The sequence below is a fragment of the Mustela nivalis genome (genome assembly GCF_964662115.1).
Source record: "Mustela nivalis genome assembly, chromosome: 9".
NCBI lineage: Eukaryota > Metazoa > Chordata > Mammalia > Carnivora > Mustelidae > Mustela > Mustela nivalis.
Window position 1 is genome coordinate 75,419,573 of NC_139028.1, and position 17,522 is coordinate 75,437,094.

General features: G+C 38.9%; 1 protein-coding gene across 2 annotated transcripts in view; it reads right to left on the reverse strand.

The window, feature by feature from the left end:
- Positions 1-5,415: 5,415 nt before the first annotated feature.
- The window catches only part of RRAS2 (RAS related 2), a 72,544-nt gene continuing 60,437 nt past the window's right edge, over positions 5,416-17,522 (reverse strand). For both annotated transcript variants that reach the window (XM_082683210.1, XM_082683209.1), the window contains exons 5-6: positions 9,359-9,477; positions 5,416-6,935 (exon numbers count right to left, since the gene is read on the reverse strand). In XM_082683210.1, the coding sequence (XP_082539336.1) occupies positions 6,848-6,935; positions 9,359-9,477 (207 nt within the window). In that variant the 3' untranslated portion in view covers positions 5,416-6,847. The remainder of the gene's footprint in view (positions 6,936-9,358; positions 9,478-17,522) is intronic.

The window sequence follows — 17,522 nt, forward strand, 5'->3', positions numbered from 1 at the left end:
CATATTGCTCTAAATTCTCATGAAATTCAGAACATGTTCTTAACCACTTCCTGCCCTTAGAACTGACTGGTAATAGTTCTCATATTCGAGGATTTCTCATATGTCAGTTAACGGTTCTCACATTTTAACTATTGTGTCTTTGAACGGTTTTCTTTTACTTCCAATGATTCCAAGTATTAGCAGAAGGGAAGAGGGCAAACATCTTATTCAAGATTACTGACTCCTTTACAAGACCTGATGTTTATAAAAGTAGAATTTGTATTTTTCCTGTTTAAAAAAAAGTTGAGTCTGTGTTTTTAGGAGGCAAGCATTTCCTACTGCGATCTTCCCCTGGAATTCACGAGCCCAAGGAAGCCAGAAGGAGCACCTGTGAAAAATACCTCAATCTCCTGCTCCCTTACCCACTACATTGGTACTATGCAGAGAAGTGCAGCCTGTGAACCTCCACCAACCGTCACCAGCCTACAATGAGATACAAAAATTGAAAACGAGTGTTCAGAAACTTTTATAGTCATTCATTTGACATTGCCACAATATCCAAGAGTATGATTATTTTTCTGAGAGTTGGATTTTTTTAAATTAACATTTAGCAAAAGTATCATTCCCCCGCAGTGGGAAGGAACAAGTTTTCAAACGGGCTGTTTCCGAGACAGCCTCAGAAGTGCAGAACTGCACGCCGCTCACAACCCCCAGGCAGAAAGGGACCCCCCCACCCCACTCCGCCCCACCAACTGTCAGCCTCTGGATGTCTCCAGAGCATCTGTGTCTACCGGCAATACCTACCTGCAGACATTAAACCTATTATCTAGGATTAAGGACCAGACCCTGGCTCTTCTTACTCCTCTAACATCCAACCATATGCAAGCAGGATAATTGCCCCATCGCCCTCTGATTTTGCCACAGAATTTCTCAGAACAGTAGCCCACACTTCCTCCACTTCCTTGTCCTCCAATCACACCACAACACACTATCATCTGGTTCCCACAATGAGATGACACAAAACTTTCAGTCTTCAGCAACAGCTACACAATCACTGCTGCCTCTTACTCCCCACCACGCCCCACCCCAATAATCCGTACAATACTCACAACCTTCTGACCACCCCCTTGGCTTCTTTTCCAATAATCTCCTGAGTCTCCAGTCTCCGGTTGCTTCTCTTGGCTTTGTGCTGCTTTTTACTGTTTTATCCCCAAATGTTCGTCTTCCCCAAAAGCTTTACCCTTGAATCTTCCCTCAAATAAACTCTACTTCAAGCAACACCCACCTCTGTAATCACCAGATCAAAATAGATAAATTCCCAACCTGCACTTGCAGTCCTAGCCTCCTCTTTGGAGCTCCAATCCGCATTCCCGAATGCCTCCTGGACTCACCCTGCATGTACCTGCCACAATCACCATGTATTTCTGCTACTAGAGAGTTGCCTGTGTGCCTTAACCATTCATCAAATGGTTTTTCTGCACATGCCAGGCAGTGTGGGTAAAGCAGTAAACACAGATGTGCTCCTGCACTCACAGAGACTATGACACTTAAGTACAGATCAGACAAGACAGATAAAATCCTCATCTGTGATGTGTCCCTAAGTAAATACAGGGCAATGTGGTATTACAGGGGGCTGGTCTAAATTAAAAGCGAAAAGATAAATTGGAACAGTCAAGTCAATCAATGGTCTAGGAAATTCTGGCATGCTACAGGGTTTAAGAGAGCACATCAGCCTGAGTGTGAGAAGCAAGAAAAGGACAGATCCTGCAAGGAGCTTGCTTTGTACACTATGGGAAGGAATCTGGGTATTAGTCCAAGTGCAATGAGGTGATGACAGATTTTAAGCAGTGCTGTAACATTTAATTTATGGCCTTAAAAAAGATCCCTTTAGCTGTATTTACAGAACAGCTTTGTGGGGGCAAAATGCAAATAAAAAGACTACTTCAAAGGCCACTGCAATAATGTGGGTGGCAGAACAAATTGGAAAGAGACAGTCCATGACTCTAACAACCTCCTACCTGACCACCCTTCCTCAGAGCTGTCTGTCATCCATACCGCTAGATTAGATCCAGGCACTCCCTGTTCAGAATCCTTGGCAGTTCCCCATTACGTACAGAAGGGTCATCCTATTTAAAGCTCTCCACACCCCAAGCCTGGTCTACTTTATCATTATTTTTTCCCATTGCACTTAGAGTCATTTTAGATTAAGGTTCCAAATCCAGAATACTCCCTGCATTCTGACAACTCTATGTCTTTACCTAGGCTTTTCCCCAGCCTTCCTTCCCATCCCCTCTCTTCTCCTCTGCTCCCCATCTGAGACCCCACCAATCCATAATGCTCTGGCTAAAGCACCGCTTCTAAGAAGCTCCCTCAGCTCTTCTAGAAGGGATATTACCATCTGCAGGACTGGACAGCCTTGTGCATGCTTCTCACTCTCCTTTAACTATTGCCCTGGCACTTGTCTTCTCACTCGCAGTCGTCCTCCACTAGATACCAAGGTTTATAGGAAGGAAACGTTCCACGTTTACCCATTTCCCAGAACACCTAATGAAGTCCTGCACAAAGACATCCGTTCAAATTAAAATGCCTTTTTTCGATAAAGCTCCTTGACGCTTTATATGCAGTTAATGGTTAAATACTCTTAAGTGGTCAAGTGATTAACCACTTTATTATCACCTATCCTATTTATCTGCCAGCTGGCTATTGAATGAGGTCATTTCCGTACAGGAAAGGGAAAAGAAATAAAACTGGTAGTGATGAAAAGTCAGAAGAGGAACAATGTAGACCTGATGTATATAGAACCTTATTACACCAAATTCTAAAAGTCAAATGATAAAGGGACCAATTTATATGTTAAAATTTTGAAGCCCCAAATTTAGAGGAATCATCAGTGTAAGATGTAAGGCATAACGTCCAACCCTGAAATACTGTAAATCCCTAAACAAATAACATAGAGACAAAATTACTAGGACAGAATTCGTGACTCTCAATTCAGGAAATACTGTTTGAAAGAATTTTCACATCTATAAAGAGAAGAGATTCTAAAGTTGGGACTGTGATCTCAAATGCTACATGTGCTCTAGAGCAAGATTGGCAAACCATGGCCCACAGATCAAATCCAATCTGCCATCTGTTTTTGTACAGAACGGTTTTTACAATTTTAAATGAATTTTTTAAAAATTCAAAAGAAGATGAACATTTTATGACATGAAAACGATATGAAATCAAATTTCAGTGTTCCCACATAAAGTTTTATTGGAACCCAGCCACATTCGTTCATTTATACACTGTTTATGGTGGCTTTGGTGATACAATGGCAGAGCCGGGTAGCTGGGACCTAGACCATATAACCCAAAAAACCCAAGATGACATTTATATTTACTGTACGGTCCTTTAAAAAAAAAAAAAAAAAAGGTTTGTTTTCCCCAATCCTGTAGCTATAGAGAAAAAAAATGGGTCACACAGACAAGGATTATTCATGCTCCAAGACTGGCCATTCTTTGTTAAAAACAAGTAAGATTTCAAATCATAAAATAAGAGGGCTACAAGGCATCTCTGATTGTATGACAGATATCACATGGGAGAGACTTCAGTTTCCAAGAGAGAAGTAGCAGGAAGCAGATTTACCTTCCTACCGTAGACAACCAGAAAACTGGAATTAGTATGTGAAACACCTATTTTCACCATTATATACATCAGACAGCACAGGATTACCATCTCTGATGGAAGAGAAACAAAAAGATAAGCCTTAAGATTGCCCTGACTGCAAAGTGGATAAGGGATACCAAGCAGAGCATAAATGTTTCCCTAAGCTGAAAAGACAGATACTGGAGATCTGTCCCAGACATTGGGAGTTTGAGGCAGCAGAAAGTTGCAGGGCAAAGTTGTGGAGGGGAGAGAGTTACACAGAAAAAAAGAACTCCAAAAATATGCATAGGGTCTCAAGTCTTTCCCAGATATTAAGATATCCATATACAGGATGAAACTCCAGAGGCTGGGCAAAGGATGATCCAGGAGCTATGGATAGAATGGTCCCCCAGAGCTCACATGGCCTGGGAATTGTTTGGTTCCCATTAACCAAACTGGAGAGTCGTCACTGATTACAAAGGGCATTCAGTAGAGACACTAAGAAGGCCACACCTTAGTAGGAAAGCTAAACCATCCTGCGGTGAGGGAAGATACTTGAGACTGTGTGAAGTTTAAAAGCAAGCCTTGAAAGAATTAAACTGAACTACAAGTAAATCAACTACTGGGGCAGGGGTCGGAGGGGACGACAACTTTAGATGAAGACAACAAAATCTAGGCAACCAACAACAAATAATATACAACGTCCAGCATCCAATTAAAACTTACTAGACACGCAAAAACAAAAAACAAAACAAAACAACAAAAACCCCAGAAGCATGTGACCCATAACTAGAGAAAACCCAGTCAACAAAAATAGATCCAAAAATTATAAAGATAAGGACTTTAAAATGGCCATTATAACCATGTTCAAATATTCAAAGCAGCCTTTCTCAATTCTCCCAAGGATGATACACAGCAAGAACCAACCCAGATGCACTGAAGAGAAGTTAATTCACTGCACACCACAGACAGATAAGACATTAGACTCAATTCCCTGGGAACTCTGTTGGAAGGGACTGGGTAAGAGAAACACCTGAGCACAGTGAGAGAGATGGAAGATATTTAAAAAAAAAAAAAAAAAGGCAAAACAGAGCTTCTACGGAAGAAAACACAAAGTCTCAAATGAAAAATTCATTCAATGTTATTAACAGCAGATGAAACAAGGAGAGAAGAAAAGGTTAGGGAAGTTGAAGATGTAGCAATAAAAAGTATCCAAAGTGAAGCCCAGAGAGAAAAGAAAAATTTAACCTTCAAACTGCTTTGCTATAAATCATCTATTCAGAATAAAATTAAAGGTTTCCCATTCAATCTACCTATTACATGGACAATCTCTTGTTATTTGAAGTTACCTATGATAAAAAATGTTCCCAACTGAAAGTCCTAACAAGGATATGTGATAGCACTGGAGTGTCAAAACCCACAGGGTAACTCCAGTACCTTCCTGGGCAGTGATTTTAACGAGCATTCAAATAAATGTGTGCACTGTGCTTCTGCTGTTCTAGGCTTCTTCTTCAGAGGAGTATATGTGTATGTATTCAACCTCCTCTCTCCTTCAGAGATGGGGTTTCTGTCAGGGGCACTTCACAGAAAAAGTTTAAGAAATGCCAACTCCAGAAAATATTCAGGAAATCCCTACGAACACCAAGCCATTTCACTTCAAATTCACCTACTAAATAACCAATCCTGATCTTTAGATGCAAACCCTAAGGCACTGGTAGAAAAAGGCACAGAACTAGCTACTAAAGTGTTTCTTCCAATACTCCCATTCCTCCAAGAAACCACCCAAATAACAAGTCATCAAACCTTATCTTGTGATAACAGGTCAATTTTAATTCTAGCACCTGAAGCTATACAAGGGTATGCTTTATCAACTTCATGGGACTGTTGTACACATTTAATAAAGTGACAACTGTGCAATACCACTTAGTATCTCACAATCAGGAACATACTTTTGAATTGTTTAAACACAATCCACAGAATTAAAAACAAAATCAGAAGCCATCCACAGTTATACTAATTGTCAATTAAAAGTTTTACACTTACTACTTGATACAACAGCCAATACCTAGTACGGTGTCTCAAAGGTGACTTGAGTCTCATCCTGTTGTCATCTATGGAGAAGTTTTCTCGAGCAGACACGTGACTGGCCAGAGGTGGGCGCCACCAGGACCAGGACCAGAAGGGCAAGTCAAGTTCTACCACAGTTTCCGTAGTTTTCTCTTTTTTTCTTTGTCAGTTAAAAGTGAACAGTGAGAATTAAATACTTATCTTTACATATACACAAGGTATGCTGTGAAAGCATATTTGCTTACAAACATATAAAAATACTTGTTAACTAGTTTGATAAGAAAATAATGTATAAAAGTATATAGCAAAAACATTAATCATCTCTGACCTCGGAAAGATCAATTCCATATTTTATATTACAAACAAAAAACAGTTTTAGTTTTTTTGAATCCCTTATCCACAAATACTTGAAAAGGAAGACAGACAGAAATTATTTATTTTTACTCTCGACATGGCTGTGAAAAGAGTTAACTTAAAAAACCAAGAACATTGAAATGCCTAAGTCCAGAATAAGTCCAAATATTTGGCCACACAGAACATTATTATCATCTTTAGGAGCGGAACACTTAAAAAGTCTTCATACGCAGTTTCTAATGTATAAATACAATAGGCGTTTTGGTATTTTGGCCATGGGAAAACAAAGGCTGTAGCATCGGTAAAGGTCTGAGATGTCTCACTTTTGTGGATTCAATTCAGTGTATTTAAGGTTAACTAAAGTTGACATTAAAATTTTTAGAGATAGGCAAAAATTCACATTTTAAAAAAACTCCTCACTTTTCTATTTAGAGTAATAATAGGAAATATGACTCCAGAAGTTAAAAGTTATTTCGCAACCTATGACTTCAGCTTGGCAAACAGCATAGGTTCCAAAACTGATTCATCCCTATTAAAATGTAAGCCCTTAAAAAAGAATGTGTCTGTGTATATAGATCAGTATTTTTAAGGAATCAGATAATCTTTGAAGCAGCCTTAGTGTTTCCTTTAAATCTGTCTTGAAATGACCATAGGATTAGCTTCACAAGAAAGGATTAGCCAGCTTCTTGGTCTAAGGCTACCATGGTGATCATTTGTCTAAGGCTAGAAAGGTACCAACATGATGTGATGTAAACCATAAAGAGAAAAGGAGAAGATGAGGGCTTTTCCTGGCAGTTGGTAGCTACAACTCAAGGGATTCTTAGAAAATGACACAATGGCAGCCTTTCTTGTCTTTTTCTTTCCGTGTTGGTTCTGGTGAAGGAGGACATTCCTGCTCTTGAAATTTCCTGTAAGACAGAAAAATTTACATATAATTTTCTTGCTGGTAATACTACAAATATATTATTTTTGGACAAAGCTAGCTTATGTGCTTATGCTTCTCAATGTTGAATTTCAACTAGGGAATCAAAGCAAATCATTGAGGGGAAAAAGGGCACAAATATTTCAATACCAGCATAAGCAGAGCTGAGTTTCACTGATAGGTGAGTCCTGAATCAGACTGAGATACTGAACTCAGTGACCTCTTAAGTTCCCTTCCCAATTTGAAATTTCATGATTATAAGGTATACTTAAAGAATAAGAGTCCACTGGGGCGCCTGGGTGGCTTAGTCAGTTAAGCATCCGACTCTTGGTTTCCAGCTTGGCTCGTGATCTCCAGGTCATGGGTCAAGCCCTGAGTCTGGCTCTGAGTGCAGCATGAAGCCAGCTTCAGACTCTCTCTCCCTCTCTGTCCTGCTCACACACTCTTCTCTCTCTCTCTCTCAAATAAACAAAATATTCTTAAAAATAAAGAAAGAATAAGCATCCACTGCTAGAGTAGAATATAAAGTATGAGGTACGCAGTTCCTATGCCTGTTCTGCTACTTACTAGCCACCAGTCAGCACTAGACAAATTAGCTAACAACGTCAGTGGAGCCTCGGTTTTTTAGAAGGCAATAATAAACTCTACTTTCCACAGTTGCTATGAGGATCTAAGAAGCTCCTGTTATGTTTAAAGGCCTATCAGTGCGTGGCATAAAAAATCCTCCTCTAGGGGCACCTGGCTGGCTCAGTAGGTAGAGACTCTTGATCTCGGGGTCGTAGTTCAAGCCCCATGCTGGACAGGGAGCCTACTAAAAGTAAAAATAAAATTAAACATTTTTTTTTAAAAGCTTCCTCTACCTACTCACTCCTCACTCCAGAGTGACTAATGGATATGGATATAGATTCTAAGGATCAAAACCCAGGGCCAAATATTTCAAAAGGCAGTAAAAGTGACATTAAGAAGGCACTGCATTTGTGTGCACACAAAACCATGTTAAAATACACATAACAAAATTTAACACCTTACCCATTTTTAAGCATTCGGTTCAACAATATTAAATATATTCACAATGTGGTACAACCATCACCACCATCCACCTCCGGAACTCTTCTATCTTACAAAACAAACTCTGTACTCATTTAAAAATGGAACTCGTACCTTTTTTTTTTTTTAAAGAATTTTATTTATTTGACAGAGAGAGAGATCAGAGATCACAAGTAGGCAGAGAGGCAGGCAGAGAGAGAGGAGGAAGCAGGCTCCCCGCTGAGCAGAGAGCCTGATGTGGGGCTCGATCCCAGGACCCTGGGATCATGACCTGAGCCGAAGGCAGAGGCTTTAACCCACTGAGCCACCCCAGGCGCCCCAGGAACTCGTACTTTTAACAAACTACTAAGAACTAAAAAACTATAAACCTTAGTTCTCTTTCCCTACAAAGGGAATGCCCATGCAAAGGGCTAAAAAAGAAAAGGAAGCACATAGCACAGATGCTGATTCCCCTCAGACTCACAATTAACCCCAGCTCACTCCACATAGCTGTCAGACAGAGACTAGCAGACCTAGAGAGCCCAGGGTGAAGTAGAGGCCAAGCCACCAAGGCTAAAAATAATCAAATTAAACCCCTCCTACTATAAAGCAACTCAATCTTTCTCACACAGAAACCAATTCCAGGTGACCTCACCCATCACCTCAAGCTTCCTGGAACCATTAACACTTTTTGAACCACAGGGGCCCTCTAGGCCAGCAGACAGAAAACCCCTTGGTTATCTGAGATGTCACACTTCACCCCATGAAGGGGAGGCCTGACTCTCCCCCACCTAGCTCACTGTCCGCCTGGGAAGACGTGGGGACAGAGCAAAGCTGAAGAGCACAGGCTCTGGAATCAGAGAAATGGATTTGAGTCCCAGCCCTGCCGTTTACCGCCAAAACTTTGAGCAAGTTAACTCACCTTGATGTACCTGCTTTCCCATCCGAAAGTGAGGATAGATCAAAGTACTTAGTTTACTGGGTTGTGGTGAGCATTTAATGTAGTGATACCCGTGAAGTATGAGGCACAGTGTCTGGCAGAGATTTCCACTCAAATGTAGCTATTGTCCTCCCTATCTTCATGCTAGGGACACCTCTGGAAACGGCACAGATTCTTCCCAAAATCTCTATGTGCACTCTCTCCTTCAATATAATTAAATTTGGTTTTATATGTAGGAAGTACCTAGTATACAGTATGTCCTTAATGAAAATCTATAATATGCCTTGGGTGTCAATGCCTAGCACAGAAGTGCTTCTACATACAGCTTCCCTTCTTAAACACTGTGGCAATTTCTTTCTCAGCTTATGGTTTTCAAAAGCACAGTGTGATTACCTGTTAAATTCCATAAATTAAAACAAACTTCAAAGATGGGTCTCGCGTACCTTATAACCCGGACAAGTTCGTGGAAAGCTTGATCTACATTCATCCTCATCTTGGCTGATGCCTCCATGTACGTTACCTTCAGCTGTCGTGCCAACTGCTGTCCTTCCTCCTGTGTTACCTGAAATCCCAAGGGTTGTATTTGAGGTCCAGAATTAAAAATCAGATCTGTTCCATCTAATCCGTGGCCATGCACTGCGTTGCTAATCCAGCCAGCAAGCCGAGCTGCTTTTCCATAAGACAGAGACTCACAAGCTCAATATGAACCAGAGCCCAGCTCTGAAAAACAACTCACTGATTAAAATATTACCAGACAACAAGATCTCAGTCTGGTGGTCACTCAGCAAGTATTAAATACAATGGTGATAAGTTCTGGGAAGGAAAAGTACAAGGTGCTGGCAGACTCTATAACCCTGCTGGGCAGATCAGGGAAAGCTTCCCTGAGGAATGACATTTAAACTAAGAACTAAATAAAGAGTAGGGAGTGCAGTGGGGTGGGGTAAGAAGGTATCCCTGACAAAAGAAAGGGCAGGTGTAAGAGCCATGGGGGGGCTGCCCTTTCCAAGTTCCAGGTACAACACGAAGTCTAGAAAAGCTTAAATACGAGAAGCCAAGAGAGAAAATAATAAAGAGGTGAGGACGGAGAGGACGGAAGCCTCGAGAGGCCGCGGGTCTTCCTCATCTCTGCATTCCCCAGTAGCCGGTACACAGGACATGCTCAGTAAATACACGAGAAAAATGAGCAATGATTACGATCAAAACATTTTCCATATACTAGGATGTGAAGGGTGGTAGAACGAACATCCTAAAATGGTAGGGCAGAGTAAGAAACATAAAATGACTGTAATGCCCTATATGTTTTCAGCGTAAAAGGCTGAAAGTCATGACATTTACCAAAAACTGCTAAACTTCATCACATTTATATACTGTGGCTGAAAACTATTTTTCCAAAACAGTGACTTTTATTGCTGTCATCACCACAGAAGTCAACACTCACAGAGACGTTAGAAACTGCAGACTGGGGGAGAGGGTAGACTCAACGTTATCTTCCACAGAGAACCACATTTTTCTGGTCCTTTTTCAGTAAGGTACCTTTATCTCTACAAAAATAGGATCATGACTTGTATATTTATGTTACACCCCGGAACTATGTTAAACTCAATTATCTGGGTGCTCTCTCATAAATCCCATAGGCTTTTCTACAGGATCATGTTGTTTGCGACGAAAGTCGGTTTTATTGCCTCTTCCCTACTGTGGGTGCCTTTCATTTCTTTTTCTGGCTGGACCTCCCAGCTAGCACATTCAGAGCCACGCCGGCAGCATACAGTCCTTCCCCAGGAAGCACACTGAATAGTGTAGGGCCTCACTGCACATGCCCTTTTTCACGTGAACAAAGTTCCTGCTATTCCATCTGTAAAGTTTTCAACAGGATGTTACATTTCTCAAATTTTTTTTTCTTCACCCACTGAGATCATGATCTTTCCACATTAGTCTATTAACATGGTGAACTGTGTTGATTCATTTTTTCCTGCTAAGTCAACACTGCACTTCTGGAGTAAACCCCACTCAAGTAATGGTGCACTGTCCTCTTCATAGATTCTATTTGCTAGAATTTTAAGAATTTCTTACATCTGTGTTCGCAAGTATTATTGGACTATCGTACTCTTACATCTTGGTCTGGCTTTGGTATCAGAGTACTGCTGGCTTCGTATGAGGAGTTGGAAAGAATCCTCTCATCATCAATTTCTGGAACACTTTCAGCAAAATCAGTTTGACGTAATTCACCAGCAAATCCACCTGGGCCTGGGATTTTCTCTGAGGGAAGGTTTTTATAATCAGTTGAATTTATTTTATAGATACAGCACTATTTGGGTTATCTATTTTTTTTTTCTTGAATTTTGGTAGGTTTTTTTTCTTGAATTTTGGTAGTATTTTAAGAAATATGACTATATCATCTAACTTGCTAAATTTATTGATATAAAGTTTCTTTACAGTATGGTATTTCTTTATAGCACAGTATTTCTTTATATAGTATTTATTTCATTTTCAGTATCTGTAAGATCTGAAGTGAAGGAATCTCTTCCATTATTAACACTGGTAATCTGTGCTTTGCTCCTTTTTCACCTGGTCTTTCTGGCTAGATTTGTCACTTTGACTAATCTTCTAAAAACCAGATTTATCTTTCTATGAATTTTTTATTTTCAATTTCACTGATTTCCATTCTTTTTTATTTCCCTTCCTTAATTACTATGGTTTTAATTTGCTTTTTTCTTCTAGTTTAAGGTAGAAATTAGCCTTTGAATGGAGTCTTTTTCTTTTCTAATAATAACCACTTAATACTATAAATTTCTATTTTTCTTCTTTGGTAGAATCCCAAATTTTGATATGTTGCTTTAATTATAACTTGGTTCATAATATTTTATTAAATAATTTTCCTTTTGATCACTTCTTCGTACCAAGGGTGAGTTAAAAGTTTGTTGGTTTCTCCATATTTAGAGGTTTCCTAGATAGGTTTCTGTTACTGATTTCCAAGTTAATTCCACCATGAACAAGGAACATACCTGGTCCGACTAGAGTCATTTTAAACTTACTGAGACTTGTTCTCATTTCAAAATAATGTGTATTCCACTGTAGTTGGGTGGAGCATTCACTAAATGTCAGTTAGAGTAAGTTATTCGATAATGTTATTCAAGCCGCCAAGATCCTTACTGACTTTCTATTTAACTACTCAGAGCAGTGTTGAAAATTCTGACTATGAGTATGTCAATTACTTGTTGCAGTTCTTTCAATGTTTGCTTTAGGAATTTCGAAGTTGTTGGACACCTGGGTGGCTCAGTCAGTTGTTAAGTTTCTGCCTTCGGCTCAGGTCATGATCCCAGCATCCCGGGGCTCAGGATCAAGGCCTGCATCCTGCTCCCTGCTCAGCGAAGAGCCAGCCTCTCCCTCTCCTTCCACCTGGTGCTCCCCTTGCTTGTGGGCGCTCTCTCACTTTCTCAAATAAATAAATAAATAAAATCTTTAAAAAAAAGGAATTTTGAAGTTGTTATTCAGTATATGAATGTTTAGGATTGTCATGTTCTCTTAATGAATAGTAATCTCTTTTTCATTATGAAACAATCCTCATTACTCCTGGTCATCTTCTTTGCTCTGAAATGGCCTTAGGCTGATACTTACGTTACATTTCAACATGCTTTCCATTAGGATCAGCATGGTATATCTTACCCCACCCTTCACTTCTAACCTATTCACACCTTTACACTAAGGATTTCTTGTAGTGTCTCACTTTTTTATCCAATTTGATGATTGGATATTCTGCCTTTTAATTTAGGTTCTCATATTGCTTACTGCTAATGTGATTATGGATACCATGGAGTCATCTTGAATTTTCTTTCCTATTCACCCTATTTGTTCTTTGATCTAACCCCTTTTCTGGATTAACTGTATTGCTCTTAGGATTCCATTTTCTCTCCTTTGTTAGCTAATGAACTATGTATTAAGTGATTTTAAGGACTGCTTTAGAGTTTATGATACACATTTTTCACTCATCACAGTCTAATTCAAATGCTTTACACCAATGCAAGTATCATGTAACAATCTTACTACAATAGTATTTTTCTTCCTTCCGCATTTTATTATTACCTTTTACCTTATAATAGGCAGTTACTATTTTTGCTTTAAACATCCAATTATATTTTAAAGAGATTTAAATAACAATAAAAGTAATTTATATTTGCCCAATGACTATCATTTCTGGTGCTCTTCATTTTTTTTTTTATAGATTCAGATTGCTGTTTGGTATAATTTTCCTTCTTTTCATTTCTTGTAATGCAGGTCTGCTGGTAATGAATCCTCTTCCTTTTGTAGATCTGGGCAAAGTTTTTATTTCACCTTCATTTCTTTTTTTTTTTTTTTTTAAGATTTTATTTATTTATTTGACAGAGAGAAATCACAAGTAGATGGAGAGGCAGGCAGAGAGAGAGGGAAGCAGGCTTCCTGCCGAGCAGAGAGCCCAATGCGGGACAAGATCCCAGGACCCTGAGATCATGACCTGAGCCGAAGGCAGCGGCTTAACCCACTGAGCCACCCAGGCGCCCTCACCTTCATTTCTTAAAAACATTTTTATTGGCCATTTAATTTTAGATGATTTTCTTCTTTCAATACCTGAAAGATGTTGTGCCACTATCCTCCTCTCCCTTGTATCACTGCCCATGAGAAACCATGATGACTGCTGCCATCTTTAGCTCTGTTCCTGTGTTAATAGTTTTTTTTTCCTCTGGTTATCTTTCAGATTTTCTCTTTATCGGTGGTTTTAAACAATGTCATTAAAATGTGTGTGTCCTGTTGTAATTTTCTTCATATTTCTTATGCTCAGGGTTTGCTGAGCTTCTTAGATTCATGTGTTTCACAGTTTTTTTGAAGTCAGAATTTTTTCAGCTATTACTTCTGGCTGTTAATCCCAGCCAGGGTATTTTTCATCTCAGACATTGTAGTTTTAATTTCTGTAAGTCCAATTTTGATCTTTCTCCATCTTCCATGTCTCTACCTACTATATTCAATTTTCAGGGTTTTCTCTAGCTTCTTAAACATATGGAATATAGTCTTAAGAAATATTTAAGGTATTGGGGTGCCTGGGTGGCTCAGTGGTTAAAGCCTCTGCCTTCGGCTCAGGTCATGATCCCAGGGTCCTGAGATGGAGCCTCACATTGGGCTCTCTGCTCAGCAGGGAGCCTGCCTCCTCCTCCTCTCTCTTTCTGCCTGCCTCTCTGCCTACTTGTGGTCTGTCCGTCAAATAAATAAAAATCTTAAAAAAGAAAGAAAGAAAGAAATGTTTAAGGTATCTGTACACGAATTCTATCTGTGTCATTTCTTGGTCTGTTTCTATTCTTTGCTTTTCCTCCTTATTGTGAATCATATTTTCTTGCTTCTTGCTTAGTTATTTTTAAGTGATGGTTGGGTATTTAACTTTTATCTGTTGAGTTCTAAAAAGTTTATATTCCTATAAATGTTCTTGAGATTTCTTCTGGGATGCACTTATTTGGAAAGTGTGCTCTTTTTTGTTACATAGTACCTACAAAATAGATTTCATCCAGGGCTAATTCTGCCCTACTATTGCAACAAAATCCATCTGAGTACGAATAACCCCAGAATTACAAGGTTTCTCACTCTGGCTAACTAGAACAGGAATTATTCCTAGCCCTATCTGAGCTTGATCGAGCTTGAGTTGTTCCCTTTAGTCTTTTAAGGTAGTTCGTTCTTCCAGTGTAACATTCTATTTCCAAAATTCGGCAACCTCAGTGCAGTATCATTAGTTTATTACATTAATATGTACATCTAATGATTATTTCATAATAGTGGATAACCTTGTTGTGCTCCAAAAGGGCAGCAGATTCTGCACAGCACTGGTATACCCAAGTTTTTCTAGATTTTACACTTTCCTGCCTCTCTTCAAAACAGCTTATATACCATTAGGCCTATGGTTTTGAAATATAAATCAATCAAATCAAGCAAGCAATTAACAAGTAAGGAAGACAAGTAAGAAAAGAAAGCTTCACAGAAGCCAATTTAAAAAGCAAATTCCTTTATTAAATTGACATGGGAAATGCCTTCCTACAAAAAAACCTCTGTGTTGTCACAAATTCTCTTCCTTCTTCCTGGGATGCCACCCCTTCTCTCCAAACTCTATACTCTTAGTTTGTTCCTTAATAACACTTCAAGACTTAAGCAATCAATAACTTCCCCCTTAGCGTCCATGAGGTTTTGGAACAACACCCTGGAGTTCCCATCATGCCCTACAGTGACCAGTAACAAAACCCTAAACATACTATACTCCAATTCTCAGGTTTGTTCTCCCACTATCCCTACATCACATCCCTTGTAGCTAGGGAGTAAGGCATTATTTGTCTTTGTATGCTCAGAGCCCAAAAGAGTGTATAGTCATTAACTAATAAAGACATATGTTAGGTAGATAGAGTATGACCAATCAAGTAAGTAAATGAAAACATACAGGAAAAAAATAAAAATAAAAATTAGTATTTGAGACAAGTCAATCAAGAATTACTTTATTAATATGATTTTGATTGAGAAAGGGAAATACATGTCCTTAAGAATTCTGCTATTTGGAAGAAAAAAAAATAATTCTGCTATTTGTCTTTCTGTTCATTTATTCTTCCAAAAGGTACCTTGCCCCATCCCTCCTTCATAATGTAATTCAGCTACAGAGAATGGCAAATGACCTATCTATACATAGTAAGAAGTAATTAATGACAGAGATGATAAAATAATCCCACTGCTAAGATTATTTACGTGCTTCATTCATTTATTTTTAAAGCATAGTCTCCCATCACTGTCTCCTAAGAATCGAGGTCAGTAGAGTTTGTACATGAATTTCTGGTCAAGGAATCTCTAACAACATATAAAGCTGCTCTTGAGCTCACTGGTGTAGCATTATTTTAACTAAGAAACAGAAATAGCATTGCTGCCATCAAAGCAAACTAAAAAGCACAAAAAGAATATTGCAGGGAACAAAGAATGCCACGTGTGTAGATAGAGAACTACACAAATAAGATTTCCTAGAGGTTCCCCAACCCGGAGAATTTTATAAAGGTACCAAATACTAAAGTTTATCTCCTGGATATTTTAACTTGGTAGGTCAGCACTACCCAAAAGTGTTTTGTTTTAAACAAAAAAGGTGAATCTGACTGAAAAAATTCACAGATCTGCATTTGGGAACCTCCAGTGGTTTCACTTCAAAGGCACAAATAAGTATTAGAAGACAACCACAATAATGAGTTTATCTAGTACTATGTATTTCCAAATAGAGAAGAGTAAGATAAGAATGATGAGAGCAATTTTATTAATCTGGCTTTAGTAGGAATAGACCAAAACATGTGCAATGCTCACATAGATGTGTCTAGTTAATAAATAACCTAAGTCTGCAGAAGCAAAACGTGTTTTTGTTTTATTTTCAAAAATATCGATTGTATAGAAAGAATCATCAAATTAATACATGGTTTGATTCACTGATGCCTTGAATCATTCATTCAGCAAATATCTATTGAGTACATACCTTTGTTGTATGTGCTAAGGACAAAGCATGAACAAAACTAAATGGTGAAAACTGAGAAGCCCTCAGGCTACTTACACTCAATGGTTTACAAATCTTTTAGATGCAGACAAGGTACAAACAGATAAGGCAAGAAGAGACCTTAATACCACTGGGGGTTTCAGCGATGTCTTTTTCCTAGGAGGCTTACAGGGGCATACTATGGTCAAGGTACTAACAAACAGATTGGGGGTTAGAACACTTAGATATTATTGTAAGTATAATGGGTTCCCTTCTCACATTAACAGAAAGCCACTAGCACCTAACAAGGGGGAAAGGAGATGGGGAAGCTAAGGTAAGCTGGGAGAGAAGACAGAGGAAAAGCAAACAAAACAAACAAAACAACAACAACAAAAAAGCAAAACAGTCTGTTTCTACACAGGGCTGAGTCAGGACAAGGAACCTGAAACTAGAGATAGCACCAAGTCAACAATCCAAGCCCACGTACTGCTGTATTAAATTTCAGATTCAGTGTGCTATCATATTTACCCACTTTAACATTTTAGTAAGCACAAACAAGTCATTTACTTATGTTTTCTTCCTACATCTCTGAAAGGATAAACAAAATGATCAAAGTATCTCTAAGGGGCTAGGTGCGTGGTAACATTAACCAAACTCTTTTTATTTAATGTAAATTTCAGTGACTTTGTTCTTTCTGTTGCTCTGTCATTAATGTCTAGAAAAAGGGTTCAATAAATATTGGATGGATGGATGGATGGAAGGAAGAAGCCAAATCTAGAGATACAGAAGCCAGAAGAAAGTAACCAAAATCTCTTCTGGCTGATCTCCCTTCCCAGATGGGTTCAGAATTTCAGGAACCAGTAGGAAGAATGCCCAGGGCTGACCCACTGATTCCAAAAACATGGAGAACTGGCATTTGTTACCTAGCTAGAAACTAGAAAAAGTCCACAAATGATTGTGTCTAAGACAAAGGCAGAAAACAATGAACTGGTTCATTAACTTAGCAAGTCAGACTGGTTCCTGAGTAAAAATGTTTTAGGGGTGATGACCAAAAAAGTAAGCATTTCTGAACAGGGGAAAGAAATCTTTATGGGATCCCTGTG